We start from the raw sequence: 20,053 nt of genomic DNA on the forward strand, positions 1-20,053 counted from the left end.
AAAAGCTGGAGTTGGGGAGCGTGAAAGATGGGGCAAATGGAGCTTTCATCTGTCAACTCTTCTCAAGACAAAAGGAGATGCCTCGAGCTTCGGATGTCACTCTTTCGCCATGCTATTTGCCTCCCACCAATAAATGTCGGGTAGGCCTGAAGAGCTAATTCTGATCGACGCAGAAGACCTCAATAACAATGCAGTGATGGCATACCAAAGATCCAGTGAAGACCTACCTGCTTCTTTATTAGATTCTCCGTACACCTCAATAAAAGAAACAAGGAGAAGATTTGAGGCCAACAGATCAGTGGCCAATTTTGATTACAAGCTCCAATCATTAGTTGTTTTACGTGCATGAGATGATTACTACCAGCATGGCTGACCAAATTGCTTACCGAGTCAAGATTACCGTCCTCGTGCCAAGAACAGCTTGTGTGCTGAAACACAATGTTCTTGAAGCACACTTCGATTCTATAATCACAAGTACCATCACTAACAATGTTCTTGAAGCACACTTGCCCAGGTTTTGGGGGGTACCATCACTTTTCTCATTCAATTATCTTCAATGTGGTTAGTGTTGTACTGAATGTGCAATATTATCACGCAGAGAAGGCCAAGAAAGCTAAAATAAATGCATTTCTTTATAGGATGAGGGGAATCCCTCACACTTTGCATTTCTTGTTCTGGTTGTTTGCACTGTTTCCACATTGATGGCAGTATTCTTTCCCCTCAACCCCTTTTGTTGGATATATCCTTGCTTTAAGGGATGCCCACTCCCCCATTTCTAAGTTGAGGAGAGTAGAGGCATAGAGAGAAGAGGTGAAGAATAATAGGAGACCACTGTTCTTCCTCTATGGCAAGAAGCCTTCCTCCGAATGATCAGTTGGCAGAAGAAGACTACATTGACATGGACTTCAGCTCCGCCAACTTCTTCTGCTCTTCCCCTCCTCATCCTTTAATAGAATTCGAATTCCAGATGAGTGCCAATCCACAGCAGAGCCTGCCGATGTCCTCCCCTGCAGATGAGCTCTTCTACAAGGGAAAGCTACTGCCGCTCCACCTTCCGCCGCGCCTGCAAATGGTGGAAGAGCTCATCCAAAGTGCAGTCACAAGAACGCCGAGTACCGCCGCCGCAACTCCATACGAGTCATGCAACGCCTCGCCGGCCGCCTCTCGGTACGTGAGCGGAGAGCTCAACCCGGAGGACTACTTCCATGAGTGCTCGGAAGAGCTCATCGAATCGCACCCGAGGAAGTCATGGACCAGGAAGCTCAAGTTCATCAAGGAAGCCAAAGCTTATTTCAAATCTCTTTTCGGCAAGTCCCGGTGTCCGGATGAGAAATGTGCGGCCTCTGCAGACCGCTCACCTGTCTACCAAAAGGCAGCAAAGAAGAGCCCATTTGGGAGAATCCAAATTGGAAGTCACACAGCTTTGCACGCCATGAAGTGCAAAGAAGAAGAGAAGATGATGGAAGAAGCGAACTTAGATCACAGGAGGTCTTTTTCGAGAGCAAATTACTCGCAATCATCAACTAAATCTTTCTCTGTTTCTTCATCATGCACGTCTTCTAAATCTTCTTCCTTCTCGAGTGTCAACTCCAAGGAATCTCAAGGACAACCGATGCTGAAAAGGAGTAGCAGTGTGAATTCAGATATAGAGAGCTCCATCCAAGGAGCAATCGCTTACTGTAAGAAGTCCCAACAGAAGGACTCTGCCAGAAAGAGTGCAAGTGATGCAGGATTCTGTCTTCTTTCTGTCTCTAAAATTGCTCCTGACAGTGAACATGAGAAGCCAGGACTCTGCTGGGAGTGATGTGAATGGTACCCACTGCATTAAAAAGAATGAAGATGATGGAATTGCACTGTGATCTTCCATGTTTCAACAACTGTTTTGAGCACAAATTTTCTCAAGAAAATCCATTATTGATTTGCTCCTGACTCTCATTTTCTGGACTGGGAAATTCATCAATTTACTCTTTCTTCTTGGCTAGACAAATACTTGTAGTATGTATCATTGGTTCTAACTTGATGGTTCATAATTTTATGATAGGCAGAAGATGAAGACATTAATTATAGTATAAACATTAAAATAATCTCAGTCGAAATAGCATCTATGTGATCTTGGTTCAGTCAACAACTGGCTTAAACTAATGCAGAGACCTGTTCATGGTAGCTTGTATGATTGTGTGAGATGGCTGGAGTTAAGTACCCTGAGACATCTTGAATATATAATGTTATCTTTCCTCAATTATATGAAAGATCATTCTCTCTCTCTCTATATATATAATTGATTACCTTAGTTGGAGATGTCTTGTTGCATAGGTTATCATAAATGGATGGAGAGGTGCAGGGTGTTATGGAAATAAGACAGCTCAACTTCATTGAGTTGGAACCCTTAGAAATTTATGTGCAGAGAAAGTGACATATGAACTGATAAAAGAGTTTGAAGCTTAATGTTCATTCTTCAAGGCCTTCAAATAGCTTCACAGTTTTCTGTCTCCACAAATAGTATCCTCTCCCTTAAGCTCTTTGTTTTATGTTGTCTTATTGCACAGATAAGCTGAAAGAAGTCTATGCTGAATGTATCTTTTCATACTGTCTCTAATCATTTTTCTTCATCACCATCAGACTTCAAATGTAGGACTACAAAGATTGGGATACACAGAATTATGACCTACAAGACAAACTATCTAAACAGACACACTGAAGTCCTGCATGTCCTTGTAACCTGAGAATATAAACTTAATACAAATCCATGATTATAGCAGCTGTAGTCATTGCAGCATTACACTTTTCCACAAGCTGCAAAAGTGAGATTATGCTTTCAGAAAACATATTGCAGAAACTCACTTAAGGACAAGTTGATTCCTTGGTTATAAAGTAGCAGATGATAAGATATCTAAGGTGGAGACAAATAAACCTTAAAATAAGCAAACATGTCACCAAAAAGATTGACATGATTTAAAGTCAAAGGAAGCAGGGGAATCCCACCAAACTCATGTTGTGGAGCACTTGCAGCAAAGGTTGATGGACAAAGAAGATGAACTCCTCACCTTTACTCCATGGGAAACTTAGGTATCAATAACATATATGGGTGTCTTTTGTGTTTTTAGGTGCAAACACCACCATTATCTTTTGGAGTATTTTATATCAAACATTAAATATGGTGGCACTGAAGGCAAACATGAGATGTAGATATGTGTCAACAATGCTTAAGATATGAGACATCGAGTGATGACTTGTTCAAATTGCACATCGATATTAAGAATCATCATGGCTTTAGGAGTCACAACCTCAAGGATGATCTCATGCACTATTTTAGATCTCAAATGACATGATCATTTCAGGAGTTAGAGAATCCATATCTGAGTATTGGCAACTTCAGGATGCTTGTTCTTTACTTACAATCTCCTATGTAACATGAAGCTAAATCTATGAGAGAAGAACTTCACATTGGAGGTCCAATCAAGGTAGATGATCTCATTATGTTGCTATCAAACTGCATAATAGGATAAAATATGATGATGAATAAATTTCTCCTGACACGAATAATGGACCACTGCAGCCCACGGCCCACGGCCCACGGACCACGGCTCAATCAAGCCTTTTGGTAAGCTGGCTTATGTGAGCCGAGTTCTTTTGGCGGCTAGGGTTCTGAAACTCCTCTCTGTATATAATTCTCGCCTCCGACTAGGATTGGGGGTTTGCTCGCGGCGGAAGCGGGAGAACGCGACGAGGGCGGCGAATCGATCCGATCCTAATGGGTAAGAATTCGATCCCCAAAAATTAGATCACTCGTTTCGATTGCTTTGGGGGAGGGTTCGATGGATCTCTTTGGTACTTTTTGGTTGCAGCGAGGATTAAGGTCCACGAGCTTCGCGGGAAGACGAAGGGGGAGCTTCAGAACCAGCTGAAGGACCTCAAGAATGAGCTCTCCCTCCTCCGCGTCGCCAAGGTCACGGGCGGCGCCCCCAACAAGCTCTCCAAGATGTGAGCGATCCGCCTTTTGGTCTTTTGTTCGTGCGCCTGTCATTCAGTTGTTCGGCGGGTCTCCAAAGTTTGGTTCTTTTGATTTGTTTTGCAGAAAGGTGGTGAGGCTGTCGATCGCGCGGGTGCTGACAGTGATCTCGCAGACGCAGAAGGCGAAGCTGAGGGAGGTCTACAAGAAGAAGAAGCACATTCCGCTCGATCTCCGCCCCAAGAAGACTCGAGCCATCCGCCGCCGGCTAACCAAGCATCAGGTGACGCATCTTGCTGGGTCTTTTCTTCTCGTATCTTATGAATCGTAAGATAATATACTACTTTAATTGATGTTAAGAATCTGAGTAAAAAACGAACTCTTCAAATGCTATTGTTCTATAAGTTGCTCCTAGCTATATATGCTGTTCACTTGGTGTTGTTATTAGCATTTAGTGTCACTTTCTTCCAAGATGTGTTTTTTATGCTGTATGTCTTGGTCATCCTACTGTTGTTCTTTCTTGATTAAAATTAATGGTCTATTTAAAATAACATTGTTTGCCATAATAGAACCCTCATATACTTTTTTTTTTCTTTTGAAAAAAGGAAAGATAATTTCATTAGATCTCAAACCATTCTGAAACAATGATAAGGGCATCAAATGCTTATCAAAATTTTCTTCCCAGGAGGCTACATAGTTAGTCACCCTTCTACATTAGCTAGTTTATGTGCCACTGCATCAAGGACTCGGTGTATGTGTTGGAAGTTAACAATGTTGATCTCCTTGGCCAATCCTACTATTTCCCTATGTAGATTCCAAATGTGCCAATCCACCCTTCTGTGATCATAGACAAAATTGATTCATTCCAGAGAGTCTGCACAAACAACGGTGTTCCTCCATCCACAGTTGTGCCCTTTGCAAGGCCTCCAAGATGGCCCTGCCCTCAGCCTGGTTTGGGGTTTGCACCGTGTAGCCTGCACAACCTGCCACAAGAAGCCAACCTTGGTTCGTTTTGACTATCACACACAAAATGACAAAATCATGCATCCCCTCTTACTGCAAAACTTCTCTTCTAAATATCTGGATATTCTCCTCAGGATGCTGGATGTTTCTCAGGAAATCAATAGTGGCAGAACCCTCAGCTACTTGTTTTTATTGGATTAAGTGTCTGTCTGGGGAAGACAAAAATGAAAAGGGATTAGTATCACATTAAAGTTCATGACCTTGGTTTTCTCCACAATCATGTATTATCTGGAGTAGCTCACTGTATATTTAAGTTGTATGGTTCTGTGGATTAGTCTGTCTTTCTTTGTTTGCTTTACGCGAAGGTGCAGTTGGTAATGTTGGGTTTAGAATCTAACTGTTGTAGGAGAATGTAATTCATAAAATTGGATCTCTTAATATGCCAAATAGCTTGAAGGCTTACATGGCTTGTCTATTTCAACGAGTCCAAATCCTCTGATGATGTTATTTATAACTTCAGCTTGGCAGGATTCAATTTCTTGTGAAGATTGAATTAGTTGTCTGATTATATCATAAAGTATCTCTCTAGTTGCAGAAAGAGTATATGCTCAGTATTGTATGCTGTCTTTGGAGCATTAAAAAAATCTTTACTAATTAACATCTTAGCTATATACGGTTGAAAAGATGATTAGGAAAAGAAACCCGTTTTGTGCTTTAGATTTTGATCCTCCTTGAGAAGAAAAGGGTTTATGTGCAAAGTAAATGCAATTTCAGAAATCTTTTTGTAGTGTTACTTATCCATACCTGAAGAAGTTTATTGAACTATAAAACTTTGGTTCATGTTTGTTTCTGTTTTCTGACAGACCCTTAATATAACTCTCTCTTGTACAAGCTTCAGAGTCTATTCTCAAAACCTTAAATGAAGGTGTTGTGTGCTGACTTTATTTATATGATATCGATCTTTTAGATTCTAATTGCATGCTATGTATATGATGTTGTCTTTTAACAAGTCAGAAACTTTCCTTATGGATGATAGATTCAACAAGCATGATATCTGTTCTTAAGTTTACTTATTCAGGTTATACAGCACATGATATAGCTAATATGTATGAAGCTGATTGAATTTGCTTTTTCATACGAAGACAATTCCATGATTTATCAGAGTAGAAGCCTTCTAGAATTAAGAACAATGACAAACCAATAATCTCTTTGTTCTTGTGTTTGCCTTTTATGCGACTATTGATAAAGAGACGCTTCATTTCTTTCGTATGCAGGAGTCACTGAAGACTGAGCGTGAGAAGAAAAAGGAGATGTACTTCCCAATGAGAAAGTATGCCATCAAAGCTTAGATTGGAATGTTAGACGAGTCCAATCATGCTTTCTATTGATTACTATATGGTTTCATAATTCGACTTCTGCTGTATGGATTAGTGTACAACACTATGGTTGGGTTTTGCACTTGAAAATGGCTGAGCAACACTTGCTTATTCTAACATTCAATTGGTCATTACATGGCATCATTGGTTTAACAAGACGATTTCTTTTGTGGAATCATGATTTATGTTACGAAGCTCCTCTCTGCATGATCAAATCTGCACATCTCCTTCATGAGAAAAGGATTTTGTCACACATCAACAAGCTAATTGGTTCGATATATTGTATGGCAAATCTTAACATCACATTTGGTCAATGGTTTGCGATCAACACAAAATTAAGGCACACAACCATCAGGAAAGGCCAAATTTTACCTCAAAATATGTAAATGGAATAAATAAAGTTGAAAAGAATGATGATTAAACGTCGAAATCTTTAAACTCCAGAAGACATTAGCTGAGTTATAATGTTACTCACCCAATTTTGGATTTCATAATGAACCATCCTGGTATAGTTGGAAAGGTGATGCTTCATCATCAAATAATTGTTATACACACTTGGAGTGCAAGTTCAGAGTCTGTCCCTTTAGATAGAAGGAACACTCATGAAACCATACTGATGCAATCATGGCCATGTAATTAGCAAGAAGGCCAAAAAGTTCTAAAGCTCTACCAATTTTTGGATCCTACTCTCATGATTAATCCTATTAATTCGATCAATAATTCCCTGGTTGTCATTGTTTCCAGTCTTTTCCTAGCTTATCATGCTAAGCTCATGATCAAATCACCTGCTTAATCTTCACCTTTTTACAAGAGCAGAAAATATCAACAGCAGCTGTGATTGTTACAATCCACATATTTTTACCTCTGCTCACACAGTTCATAAAAGTTAAAACCTGAGTGAAATCATCGAAGAGAGTTCTTAAGGTAATTGCCAGCAGGTTGTTTGATGGTATGTTCTATCATGATAAGAGCAGGTAAAAGACGTCTCTGAATTGGGCTGGTTTTACTGCAGGTCTTTATAGTCATGGATAAGCAGCCGAGAGCTTGTCAAGCTCAAGCAATGGGTGAGCGGATTTCTGTCGCTTGCTTCCTTGTTTGCACAGTTCTCTCAATTGCAACCCTCATTTCTAGAAAAGTGCACAGGCTAAAGAACAAATTTGACTGAGCAGCATAGGTTTCAGGGAAAAGAACAGAGAGGACAGGAAAATTAGGTCACATTACAAGCATAATGATGATGAGAAGAAGAAGCAACAACGTTCTCCCTCTAATTCTTCTATCGGTCGGCACAAGGAACTGTCCGAAAGACCAGAGTTGCAGGCGCCTGAGAGATGCAAATTTGGATCAAGAGGAGGCTGGCGGAGGCGGCGGCTACGATGAAGGCGAAGGCCAGAACTGAGCATTCTTGACCTTGGAGATGCTGTTCAGGACTCCCAACGGGGTCACGTCTCCGACCACCGTCACCTTCTTCGTCTCGAAATCTATGTCGAACGATGTCACGCCTGCTCATCTACATCAATCAGCTGACGAAGCATCAGAAGAACACATCAGTGTGAAGTCTCTCACCTTCCATCTTGGAGATGTGCTTCCTGACCTTCCCTTCACAGCCTTTGCAATGCAAGGAAACCCTCAGATGCACCACCTTCCAAGATTAGACAACCTTAATATTTTGATCCCAGTCAAGCCCTAAGAACATTAAGAGAGAGAGAGAGAGAGAGAGAGAGAGAGAAGGAGAGAGAATGCTTTAGTGTCAAACCTGGTTCTGTGGCACAGCAGAGGATGGAGTTGAGACAGCAGCAGGTACGTCTTTCTTGATAACCTCAAGCTGTGACCGCTCGACGGAGAAAAGAGGAGGAGGCGCAGCATCCACGATGGGGAACACATCGAAGAAGGCATCATCGTTCAACAAATACCGAGAAGAGCCGGGTGGACTGATGAGATCGGTTGGTTTGTCCAAGCTCTTCCTCCTTTGGCTGGGAGACTTCTTCTCCGTTGCAGTGCGAGTTACCGAGCTGAAAGCAGACTTTGCTCTCCGTGGATCTCTCAGGTGAGGCGTGTGGCGCTCGATGGCTCTTCTGGTGCTCGCTCGAACCATCGACCGCCGATCTATACTCGTGCATATTGCCGCTGATGCTGGTGATACACAGGAGAAGTTAACTCTTCTCATCTCCTTGAAGCCGAGCAAAGGAGTCAGAGTGGAGTGAGTACTATCCTGAACTAGAGAGAGAGAGAGAGAGAGAGAGAGAGAGAGAGAGAAGCAAAAGGTGGCCAAAGGAGAAGGGTGAAGACTGAACCTTTATAATGACCAGTTGGTGACATATTCTCCAAGATTTTATTCTTATAAACAAATAAGGATTTAGAATCTTAAATCTAAATTTTAATCAACCTTTACAATGACCTCAGAGCTCTACTACTTGCATCAAATGGCTTGCTTTCACCATCACAAATGATACCGCTAATCTCATTGTATGCTAATCATGATGTTACCATCATTAGTCTCAGGTTTTAAACAGGACTTTGATCACCCTATCAAGGTGTTTTGGATCACATTACTGCTTCCTTTGCTTCCACCAGTGCCAGTTTCTGTCAGTAGTAGTATTACCTTCGAATCATGCTATCTATCACCTAAGAGAACATCTACAATGATTTGCATATATAGCGCGACCGATCATATTCTTTACAGCAATTTGTCTAATGCTTGGAATGTTTGTCTTAATCTCTCTTTCTTTTTCAAGTTGATCATCTTGTCGGCTTCCATTATTGAAATCCTTATGGCTGTTGTACTTTGTTTCTTTTTTATGGATTTATCGTCGTTTATAAGCAATCTTCTAATTGTTCCATATGCTTATTCTCATCGATTCGAGTATAATAGCATTGTGGAGACCACTGAACAGCTAACCAAACAACACATCTCTTGGTCAAGCTGGCAAGATCTAACTTTTTCTTGCGATGACACCAGAAATAATCTTTGGTTATTTCACATGCAGAAACCCTAGTTTCACGTGATTTCGACCTATAGCGGAGCAAAAATCCAGATTAGAAATTAAAATATAAATGAGATTGAAGCTTGCACGCTTTAGATCATGTCAGTGCGTCCCCCCTAAGGTGCAGGTCCCTCACATTTAGCGAGGGTAAGGCATGCTTGTTCTCTTGTTTGAGGCAGCAAGTTGCAGCTCAGACAATTCCTGCAGCCTCTGTATTTAGTATTTGATGAGCACTTTGGGCTTCAAGATGGCATGACACCAGAGTTTAAGGTGGACTGCCACCTTTTTTAAATGTAAAGTCATAATGATTCGACACCATGTTCATCAGTTAATCATCACTTTGTTCGTATTTCTGCAATCGTTTTTGCACTGTAGAGTTAAAGAACTCTACATGGGTAATGTTCATGTACTTTAGAGCTAATAATTTCCACAGCATCAGGAAAACTAAAAGTTGGAGTTGGGTTTTTACATGCTTTATGGTATAGCTTCTGCATCAAAATTCCTTCTCATCGATCTCATATTCCTCTGACAACATCATAATGCTCTATATCCTCCGTAGTATGCTCAATTATTGAAACAGGATGCAAGCCTACAAAAACCACCGGCTATGATCACTCATTATGTAGATTCAAGATCAATATCAAGACTAGGGGAGATGAGATCATGTTTGCAGCTGAGTGCTGAACTGCCGGTTTGTGTCCAATGTGGCTAATAAGGCTATAATTGCTGGATTTCAGAGCTCTTTTTTGAAGAAGGAAACTTATAATATGCCACAGTTTTACTGTTCACCTATTTTAGTCACTTGTATGAAGTCTGAGATACTTAAGAAAACAAAGAGAAATTAGAATATATGCTAATAGCAAGTGCTGTGCACCAGTGGAACAACAGTGAGGACAATCAGGCACAGATCTCTAGCTCTAACGTTTAACAAGTTCACTTTCTTCCTGACATTTCTGTCATCTTTAAAGGCACAGCAACTTCATGCTTTCTGAGAAAAGTCACCACTGATTCTATTTGTTAAATACAATCTTTTGCTACAAGTACTTACAACAGCAAAAGGACAGGTTATGCACTTCCCTTGTTACTTGCTCCTGGTGTCAGGTTTGATCCCCATACAACACACCACAAAGAGCAGTGTGACAAGGAAGCACATAGTTAGGTTATTGTATTGCTGTTAAAAGAGGAAGAAAGAAGCAGGGCTACACATATTAAACTCTCTTTGATTTGGAGCATATGATGGAACCATTTGATTGCTGCATCAATGGAAGTTACTGTGCGTAGTTAATATGACATCAATTGTTTCTGAATGATATTTGAGAGCCTCTACATCGGATGGTTAAAATGTTTAGAGCACTGAGTCAGATAATGATTGCAAAACCAAAATTATGCATACCATGATGTCTTAAATCCTCCTTCATTAAGGACATTAAATGTTGACTAATGTGTCTATTGATCCTTTGTCGGAGTCTCTTTTGTATGACTCTTCCTTTTGATGAGTCCTGAGCTATTCAAAAGCCTTGTTTGATGTGGTATCAGTGTTAGATAAGTCCTTGTTGGTTAATGATCATTCATTGACTCTGCCATTATCTCAAGTTGTCGTCTCTAAGAACTGGAATCAGATGCTTCCCTGCCTTTCCTTCTGTACCACAGTGGTATGACAAGTTTCTACCATAAATTTCTGGACACAAATGAATCTTACAGGCAATAAAACAAGTTTCACCACGTAGACTGAACACTGCCATAGAGGAGAAAGAGAAACATCGATTGAGCACTTCACATAAGTCAAACTAGTTAGGCTAGTCTAACGATTTATTTTTCTTCTGTGTTTAGGGTGGTTGCACATGTTGATTGTAATTACTCATAATATATATTAGACTATTTGTTAATTAGTTATGCTATTCATAGAAATCCGATCTTGGCATATATCAATCGATGTATTTCTATGAATATAAGATTATTATTGGATATCTCATGACAATGGTGATCAAAATGGTAACACATCAATTATATATGATGTCATGGTGATCAAAATGGTGACACATTAATTATATATGATCAGTCGTATCATATCCACTGTAACATATGTTTACTTAAGGTGATCCTTTGATCTATTGTCGATCTTTTTTACAAGAAGGTGCATCCAATAAACATATGCCTCCCTGAATAGCATCATGAATTTGGGTTGAGAAGCAATGTTTACTTAAGGTGATCCTTTGATCTATTGTCGATCTTTTTTATAAGAAGGTGCATCGAATAAACAATCATACATCATCAAAGATCCTAATAAATCATGCGATATCTTGTTTTATCCGAGTGAATTAATAATAATAATAATATTATTATTATTTTTAATTCACTTCTGCAGTATTATTTTGCTTGACGAGCTTAGGGCAAGCTGCAGGAAACTTGGACCCGTCCTGGGTCCCATTGTTGGTACAAAATAGTATATCAGGTATATGGTGTCGGTGCGAGGCACTGTTGCTTTTGTACGCAAAGAATCCTCATCTTGAGCCGTCCAGCTGGATTTTGACGGCTCGCTGACGATCTTTCCGTGAAGTAGGGATGTTCACCGAGGCGTCGGAGGGTGGGCCATCGTAAGGCAGTGACCAGACCGCGCCGTCACAGGCCTCGATCCGCCGTTGACACACCCACCAGCCCAAAGCAGAAAGAGCGAGCGAGTACGTGCAGAAAGGTGGACGCGAGAAGAGATGAGGATCGAGGAGGTTCAATCCGCCTCCAAGAAGCAGCGCATCGCCACCCATACACACATCAAAGGCCTCGGCCTCGACGTATTCCTCTGTCTCTCTGAATTCCTTCGAGCTCTCGCTCTAGGCTCTTCGTGTCCGGTTTCTACGGTTTAAGGTTCTATTTGTTTTATGCGAACTCCATCATATCATTCTTTCGCTGATGAAATTTTGCGGAAAGAACAATCTTGGTTGGCGGTTTTTGTTTCTTTTTTTCTCTTTCTTGAATAAAGATTGTGACTTCAATGGAAAAGTCGAAACTTGGGATGGCTTTTTGATGTCTGTATTGCTTGTTAGGTTAATGGGAATGCGATTTCTCTGTCTGCGGGGTTCGTCGGGCAGATGGCTGCAAGAGAGGCAGCGGGCATTGTGGTGGATATGATACGGCAGAAGAAGATGGCCGGACGGGCACTTCTACTTGCTGGGCCTCCCAGCACTGGCAAGACTGCTCTGGCTCTCGGTATTTCTCAGGAGCTTGGGAGCAAGGTATATCTCTCCGCTGATCTTTTTTTTTTTTGTTTCTCTTCTTCTCTTCAAACATCATGGGAGTATTGTGTGGCACAATTACTACTTGAAGGTTGCAGCACAATTACTACTTGAAGGCTCAGAATATGGTACTTGCCCATTGTATTGTGTTTTGATTGTTATGATTTGCATACATCCATAGAGTCAAATTTTTAAATGTTTATTTCACACTTTAAAACCTTTGGCTGCTACTCTATTTTCATGCCCTTATTGAATGCAATTAGACAGAGTTCCAGTGCATTAATGTCAGTGAATGGTATTGGAAGTGCAGCATGAATTCTCTTATTTTGCATCGAAGGAACATTCATATCGGATATACTTGAAATTTTTTAGTTCATTTTTTACTATTGTAAAGATACTGATTTCAAAATGATGTTTAGGTTCCTTTCTGTCCGATGGTTGGATCAGAAGTGTACTCATCGGAAGTCAAGAAAACTGAGGTTCTTATGGAAAATTTTCGAAGGGCCATTGGTCTGCGTATTAAGGAAACCAAGGAAGTCTACGAAGGAGAGGTGTTGGTTACTGAATTATGAAATTTAATCTTGTTATGTGGTTCATTTTGTTATAGTATCCCCTATTCTATTTATTTTTATTCTCTTGCATTGTGATTGCTCTTTTGTCCTTTTTTTTCTTGTTAATTGCACAACGATGAGCTTGATCTCTATTTCAGGTGACTGAGCTTTCTCCAGAAGAGAGCGAGAATACATCTGGTGGATATGGGAAAAGCATAAGTCATGTAATTATTGGGTTAAAGACTGTCAAGGGGACTAAGCAGTTGAAGTTGGATCCAACTATTTATGATGCTTTGATCAAAGAAAAGGTAGTATTGGCTTTGTTATGATATAAATTGGTGTCTTCTTTTGGGGAACCTTTATTAAAAGGGAAAAACTCTTGTCTCTACATACTTCTTGTCTCATGGCATTGTTTATGCATACAAGTATTTTACCTTTCCTCAAAAAGGCAAGCTACTTTAGAATTAACTTCCCTTGTTGAGCAAGGGCTAGTGCTCCACAAAGAAATAGCTGTTGTTAACTTCCTTCTTATGAGGGATATGTCTTCATTTTTTTGTTGAGAATCTTAGTAAACTTCTAGCCCTGTGGGTATCTTAAGCTAATTGATGAGTAGGAGGTGCCATTATGTCAGATCTCTTATGATGTTGGCTTGGTCATCATACAGATTAATAATATCCAGAACTGATGTCTGCTACTCCCTTGTCATTTGTTTGTTTGTTTCTCTCTGCAGATTGCTGTAGGTGATGTTATTTACATTGAAGCAAATAGTGGTGCAGTGAAAAGAGTAGGTCGGTGTGATGCTTTTGCTACAGAATTTGATCTTGAAGCAGAAGAGTATGTTCCAATTCCCAAAGGGGAAGTTCATAAGAAAAAAGAGATAGTGCAGGTACTTTATTACTTTTTACTCTTCCTTTATTGGACATCAGATTGTTCTAACTAATGCATCTTGAGGCATATAAATCATCACATGTTTCTTCTCACTCTCTTTTCTTAGTCTTGCCCCAGGAAAATAAATGTCTTTTTTGTGGCAAACATGTACATACACTAACGATCCAAGAGGTTTCTTGAGAGCATGAACATATGCACATTTCATGTCCCTAACCTTGCTGTTTACCTTTGTACCTTGGCATGCTAGTGATTTCTATAAATCTCTGTCGAATTATTAGCAAGCAACACTTTATCGTCTGGTACTATTCTCTTTTTACTTGAATTGCAATGCCAATCACATGGATAAGACGATCATGATCTGACAGCAGACCTTTCTTCTAGAATACTAGTCCAGACATCCAAACAATTGAAATGTTGTTCAGAAGATAATAAAGGTAAATTTACATAATGATAGTAAATAGCAGTGGCAATGTGGTTCAAAATGGAAAACATTAAAATTTCTAACTCCATTGCAGCCTATTGTTGTTTGATGTTAACTTCGTTCTGTGTGTGTGATTTGTATTTGTACAAGAGTTAACCTAACATGTAAGAGTAGGTTGTTACTTCAATCAGTTAAATATCCCTTTCAGTTATGATTCTGTGTACAGTTTTTTCTATCTTTATGTTGGTTATAGCATGTTTGCCACCAGCTTGATTGTCCATGTGTAGAAAAAACATACTGTTACAAAGTACTCAGAGAAACATGATTTCAAGGGGAAAAGAATTAAAAGGAAATAAAAGCCTTGGAGGTCTACAATTGATAATAGGACAGCACTTCTGTAGATGGTTTTCTTGTCATTAGTTACATCGTTGTTTGAGTTCAGAAAATTTAGAAGGATAATACATTAATAGAACTATTATTTAAAACTTCCTATTCTTCACGTCCACAACTATGTTAAGAGAAAATTCACATCGTCGTGTAAGATACAACCAATAAGGAAGACTGGTTGTGTGATACCAAACATCATGTTACAGTAATTAAGCAGTGCTTTTTGATCCTGTTAGAAGTTAGAATGGGCATGTTTTTTAGTTTTCTTGTTCTTGAGCCAGTGTATCTTTAGTTGGCATATATGACAAATATATACTGCCCTATGGTCAGCATGTGGAGTTATAGGCAGTCTGTTTTCTTTATGTTGATTTGAGTTTCAGTCTTGTCTGAGAAGAAACCATTATCTACTAGAGCAATATTTCATGGTTTATTTAAATAGTTTTCTCCTATATTCACTTAGATACTTTCTCTCTGTGTTGTATTGTTTCACCAAACATTTGTGTTAAGAGGAATTCTGATGGAATGAATATGTAAATACATGTACTCATGTACACTGTGGTGGTGAATTGGGTCGAAAGACTCTAGTGAACCACTTGGTACCAAAAAAGAATTAATTATATTTTTCAGTGTGTGGCATGTTTTGAGACTCTGGACATGTTTTCATACACACTTAAACCAAATAGTACACTGTGTAAAAGAAGCTGACTAGAAATTTGATTTACTTTTACCAAACCATATACATTTGCTTGGATGATATATTTTAGTCATGTTTGGAAGGTCTTGGAAAGTATGATGTCCAACTCTTTCATTTGCTTTCTTCAGGTTGCATCTTTTTGTTGGAGTTAAATGTATCTCATAGTTTTCTCCTTTACTCTGAGGTTAATGACAAAGTTATTCACAATGAACAACTGCTTTATGTCACTGCATGTTTTTTAATTTTGGAGAGGGATTGGTAAGCATGATGATCCACAAGAAATAACTCTTTCTAATTGAATGCTAGGATGTTACACTGCATGATCTTGATGCTGCAAATGCTCGTCCACAAGGAGGACAGGATATATTATCTCTTATGGGCCAGATGATGAAACCTCGGAAAACTGAAATCACTGACAAACTGCGACAGGAAATTAATAAGGTTCAGTTGTTGATAGTTGTGCCTCTCACTTTTCATTCTTGGACACTTGTACAATTGTCCTGCACATAAGTGTTGTCCCTTGATACGGTTGTATACTTAAATTAACAGGACATGCTTAATATTGACTAAACTTTGCATGTGTTACAGGTTGTTAATAGGTATATAGATGAAGGCGTTGCGGAGCTTGTACCTGGTGTCCTTTTCATTGACGAGGTAGCTTTTCCTCTAATTTCAAACATTTGGTATCTGAATACTTGGGCTTATTTTTTAAAATATTGTAAATATTGTGCAGGTTCACATGCTAGACATTGAATGCTTTTCTTACTTAAATCGCACATTGGAGAGTTCATTATCACCAATTGTGATTTTCGCTACCAATAGAGGAATATGTACTGTCAGGTATGAGAATAAAGACTGCAAAGTATGGGATTAAGCAAGGTTCGTAATTTCGTACCATACCGGAGTATTGAGCTTAGCGTAGTACGGTACGATACAAGTATATCGAGCAGTATGCTCAGGCGTATCGCTCGGTGTGTGTGTGTATATATATATATATAATAAAAAAAAATAAAAAATAATAAAAAAAGGCGACGTCGCCTCGTTTCTTCTCTCCACGCGGATGAGGAGAAGTTGCTGTCGACACCGAGGCCTTGTCGCCTCAGACAAGGAGGAGAAGACATCTCATCTGCGGCGTCCGGCGAGGGAGGGCGGCAACGGATCGGGATCGTCGAGGGAGAGCGACGTTTGATCTCCAGATTCTCCCTTTTCTTTTCCCTCTTCTTCCTTCTCCCTTGGCTAATACCGCCCAGTAGCCGGCGGCAACGGTCAAAATCGATCGTTACTGACCGATTTTGGGTGATAACAAGACGAAAACAGCCCCAATCGATAGTACCGCCCGGTATGGGTGGTATCATTCGAAATTAAAATTCTTGAGATTAAGAACAGTATATTAAAAATAAAGTTAAAGAATAACATACTTTTTTCTGACTATTCCGGTAAAACGAAATAACTACATGACATACCGGGCAGTATCATTCTCAATTAAAATCCTTGGGATTAAGAACAGTATACTAAAAATAAAGTTAAACAATAATGTACTTTTTTCTGACTATTCTGGTAAAACGAAATAACTACATGACAACCAGCTAATTTGATGGTGGGATCTGATAAAGTGAAATTTTGTTCCAACTTTGCAGACTGATTTTCTGAATTTTGTGGATTTCTATCATTGTTCTTAAAATGGACACTCTGTCACTTGTTTGCTAGAAATTTATCTACCAATCCAAACATGCTACCAGAATGCCATTACATCACTTTAATGCTCTATTCTATTTTTTTATGGCATCACTTCGATGTTTATACTCAGGGGAACTGATATGAATAGTCCGCATGGGATACCAGTAGATCTGCTTGATCGTCTTGTTATCATCAGGACAGAAACATATGGTCCCACAGAAATGATTCAGGTTCTTATTATTGGCCCTCCATAATTTGAAGTCCTCAATGGCCACACTGTCAGATTTATATTCTTCTTTTATATTTCTATATCTCGTGTTTTGAACCAGATACTGGCTATTCGAGCTCAAGTTGAAGAGATTGATATCGATGAAGACAGTTTAGCTTACTTAGGGGAGATTGGACAACAAGCATCTTTAAGGTTTATAATTGCTATTTCCTTTTTTATTTTGTATATTGTACTATTCTGCTTATTGGAATACCAGACAGCATTCACATTTATTTTCTGCCATAAATTATGATAGATTTCTTTAAGACTTAAAAACTGCAATGTTTGACATGCTAATGAGCCATGGATCTCTGCCTTATATTTTTTCCATAAACATTAACTTTGGGGAGCATGCTGAAATTTTTTTTTGCCCTTTAACTTCTTGGTTATAAATCTTATATATGGCTCATTTTTTCTAAGGTTAAACATCAGGCAGCAAACAGCTCTTGGACTATCATATGCATGGTTATCCTCGAATGTGCTTGTACCCGTAAACGTATGTTGTTGTAAAACAGAAGTCATGGATGTTTTCAGACACATGCTCAATGTACTGTTGTTATCTGTTAATAGTTGTGATCAAATGGGCATTCATCGGATTTGTTGTATCTGTAGCCTTTGGCATGAAATGTATCTTGGTGCAGAGTAGTTGGCTCATTTTTAAATGGAGAGAACATGGTATTTGAACCAAACTTATTCCATTTTTTTCAGTATTTATAGTGGAACTAGACTGATTATAGGAGCAAACTTAATTAAGGTTATTTTGGTAATTATACTATGTTTTTTGAAGATAAGCTTTTTTCACATATTTGTCCTGCTAAAATATTAAATTCCACATTAATTGTAATATACTTTGAAAATATGTATATGTTACTGAAAATTAATATTTAAATTCTCATTAAATTTATTTTTTGGTTCGGTTTATGGGTTTGATCTCTTCATTTGTAAACCCTTGTCACTTGTTTTTTGCCCATTGAAAGTCACTTGTGAGTCTGTGACCTTGTTTACCTAACCCTGCTTTATTAAGTTGGTTCGCCTTATCCCCCCCCCCCCCCTCCTTTTTTTTTCTTTTCATATCATAGTTTATGAAACTGAGCTTACAGAAATTATATATGCTCCTCCAGGCATGCAATTCAGCTGCTATCACCTGCTAGTATTGTGGCAAAAACAAATGGAAGAGATAAGATTTGCAAGGCATGTTTACTTTCTCTCTCTCTTTAAACACTGTATCGGTATCTCTTATGTGACATCTGTTTGGAGAAATCAAATATCACTGATTCACGTGTGACTTTCGCAGGCTGATCTTGATGAAGTAACTTCTCTGTATTTAGATGCTAAGTCTTCTGCAAGGCTTCTTCAGGAGCAGCAAGAAAGATACATAACCTGATCAGATGTTATCTCCCCTGAACACTATCCCTACCAGAAAGGATAGCAGCAGCCATTCAACATCTGATTGGGAATGCAGATATCATCTTCCTTGATCATTATCCCTTCCAGATAGGAAGAGATAGCAGCAGCAGCCATTCAACGTTTGATTGGGGATGCAGAGTGAGATTGACAGAAACTGCTTTTAGCTGATCAGCATCCAGATGTAGGGTGATGGTATAGGCAGCAGCAATTTTTGCAAGGATGGTAATTAGGGAGGTGTAAGAACAGAAATAGATTTTGTGTTACTTTATCTACGTTGTATTATTACACTGAGAAATAACATCTCCGGTGTGTTCTTCATCTTCTATTATTATCATATTTATGAGGTTATAGTGGACACTCGATGTGCGATCAATTGAATTTATGATAGAATGATGCTGAGAATTATAGCAATGTTAGCCCTAAATGATTGATTCGAATTATCTGCACAACTCAGTGGCAATCGTTGCATTAATGAGTCTGACTTTGACGTGAAACCCTTGAGAACCAATATGAGTGCTACAATGTTAAGTGGATGAGATGATACACGTTAGATCTCAGTGTACCGGAGGTAGAAGGAAGTACGTAAGTAACATCTAGCAATTGATGTCATGGTTGCAGTTTTGCATCTGAGATTTGACCGCAACTCAACCCGAGTCTGACCCCAATCTAAAATATCTGCCCATAATTATAGATAACCACAAGTTCTAATTCCTAATAAGACTGCTGCGGGCGTGAAGTTGACCTCCAATTTGGACGGAGCCTCCACACGCCCCTAACACATTGAATCAACTCAAGTCTGTAACGAGATGCCCCCAGTAGCAAATAAAACACGTTTGGTTTTAGTCCCACATCGCGGAAGCGGCGTTCCTACCCCCCCATCGCGCGTGCTTTTAACACGGTTGAGGTAGCAGTTAATTCCCAAGCAGCTGCGTGGTGGGCGCAAAGCGAACTATTCTTTCGCCTTTTACTAAAGAATACCGTGTGCCCGTCACCTCAAAGCAGCATACTCCAATTTTTGTAGGGCTTCCTCCTTTATAGGAAGTGGCCCTTTCAAATCAATCTAAGTTGTAGTTTAACGGGCGAATCACCACCAACCTGGGGGTGCCCCTCTTGTTTACCTGCTTATCACCAACCTTTGAAGAACGCAAGAAAGAAAAGAAGAGCCACCGTTGACGTCTTATTCATCTGAAAGCTGCCCCCAGAAAAGCGTGACAGGTCTGATGACGATGGCTTACCGGCGTACGAATTAGGTTTAGCGAAT

The 20,053-nt window shown here is 39.4% G+C and overlaps 4 protein-coding genes and 1 non-coding gene across 7 annotated transcripts; 4 read left to right on the forward strand and 1 right to left on the reverse strand.

The window, feature by feature from the left end:
- Positions 1-489: 489 nt before the first annotated feature.
- Positions 490-1,966, forward strand: LOC103975407 (probable membrane-associated kinase regulator 4). Its single transcript, XM_009390364.3, has one exon. The coding sequence runs from the start codon at positions 845-847 to the stop codon at positions 1,802-1,804; it is 960 nt and encodes a 319-aa protein (XP_009388639.2). The 5' UTR covers positions 490-844; the 3' UTR covers positions 1,805-1,966.
- A 1,666-nt stretch (positions 1,967-3,632) lies between these two features.
- LOC135631246 (large ribosomal subunit protein uL29-like) lies at positions 3,633-6,407 on the forward strand. Its single transcript, XM_065138757.1, has 4 exons — positions 3,633-3,755; positions 3,846-3,981; positions 4,076-4,232; positions 6,187-6,407. Exons 1-4 carry the CDS (start codon positions 3,752-3,754, stop codon positions 6,259-6,261), a joined length of 372 nt encoding a protein of 123 aa, XP_064994829.1. The 5' UTR covers positions 3,633-3,751; the 3' UTR covers positions 6,262-6,407.
- Positions 6,408-7,396: 989 nt separating this feature from the next.
- On the reverse strand, positions 7,397-8,553 carry LOC135631501 (protein SODIUM POTASSIUM ROOT DEFECTIVE 3-like). The gene is made up of 3 exons (XM_065139236.1): positions 8,042-8,553; positions 7,852-7,927; positions 7,397-7,787 (listed from the first exon to the last, which is right to left on the reverse strand). Exons 1-3 carry the CDS (start codon positions 8,450-8,452, stop codon positions 7,657-7,659), a joined length of 618 nt encoding a protein of 205 aa, XP_064995308.1. The 5' UTR covers positions 8,453-8,553; the 3' UTR covers positions 7,397-7,656.
- Positions 8,554-11,848: 3,295 nt separating this feature from the next.
- Positions 11,849-19,149, forward strand: LOC103975404 (ruvB-like protein 1). 3 transcript variants are annotated; one of them, XM_009390361.3, is made up of 12 exons: positions 11,854-12,058; positions 12,311-12,499; positions 12,919-13,050; positions 13,209-13,358; positions 13,781-13,936; positions 15,747-15,881; positions 16,029-16,094; positions 16,174-16,280; positions 17,248-17,347; positions 17,447-17,538; positions 18,507-18,576; positions 18,680-19,149. In XM_009390361.3, the coding sequence occupies exons 1-12, from the start codon at positions 11,978-11,980 to the stop codon at positions 18,767-18,769; spliced, it is 1,368 nt and encodes a 455-aa protein (XP_009388636.2). In that variant the 5' UTR covers positions 11,854-11,977; the 3' UTR covers positions 18,770-19,149. The 3 variants fall into 3 exon arrangements, with proteins under 3 accessions (XP_018676962.2, XP_009388636.2, XP_018676959.2); XM_018821417.2 differs by lacking the exons at positions 18,507-18,576; positions 18,680-19,149 and adding an exon at positions 17,806-18,152 and having other exon boundaries at positions 11,849-12,058; XM_018821414.2 differs by lacking the exons at positions 18,507-18,576; positions 18,680-19,149 and adding an exon at positions 17,806-18,157 and having other exon boundaries at positions 11,997-12,131.
- A 567-nt stretch (positions 19,150-19,716) lies between these two features.
- Positions 19,717-19,835, forward strand: LOC135632161 (U5 spliceosomal RNA). Its single transcript, XR_010494620.1, has one exon. It is a non-coding gene; the product is annotated as a U5 spliceosomal RNA (small nuclear RNA).
- The last annotated feature ends 218 nt before the right edge of the window (positions 19,836-20,053 follow it).

This window comes from Musa acuminata, chromosome BXJ3-2 (genome assembly GCF_036884655.1).
Source record: "Musa acuminata AAA Group cultivar baxijiao chromosome BXJ3-2, Cavendish_Baxijiao_AAA, whole genome shotgun sequence".
NCBI classification, from domain to species: Eukaryota; Viridiplantae; Streptophyta; class Magnoliopsida; order Zingiberales; family Musaceae; genus Musa; species Musa acuminata.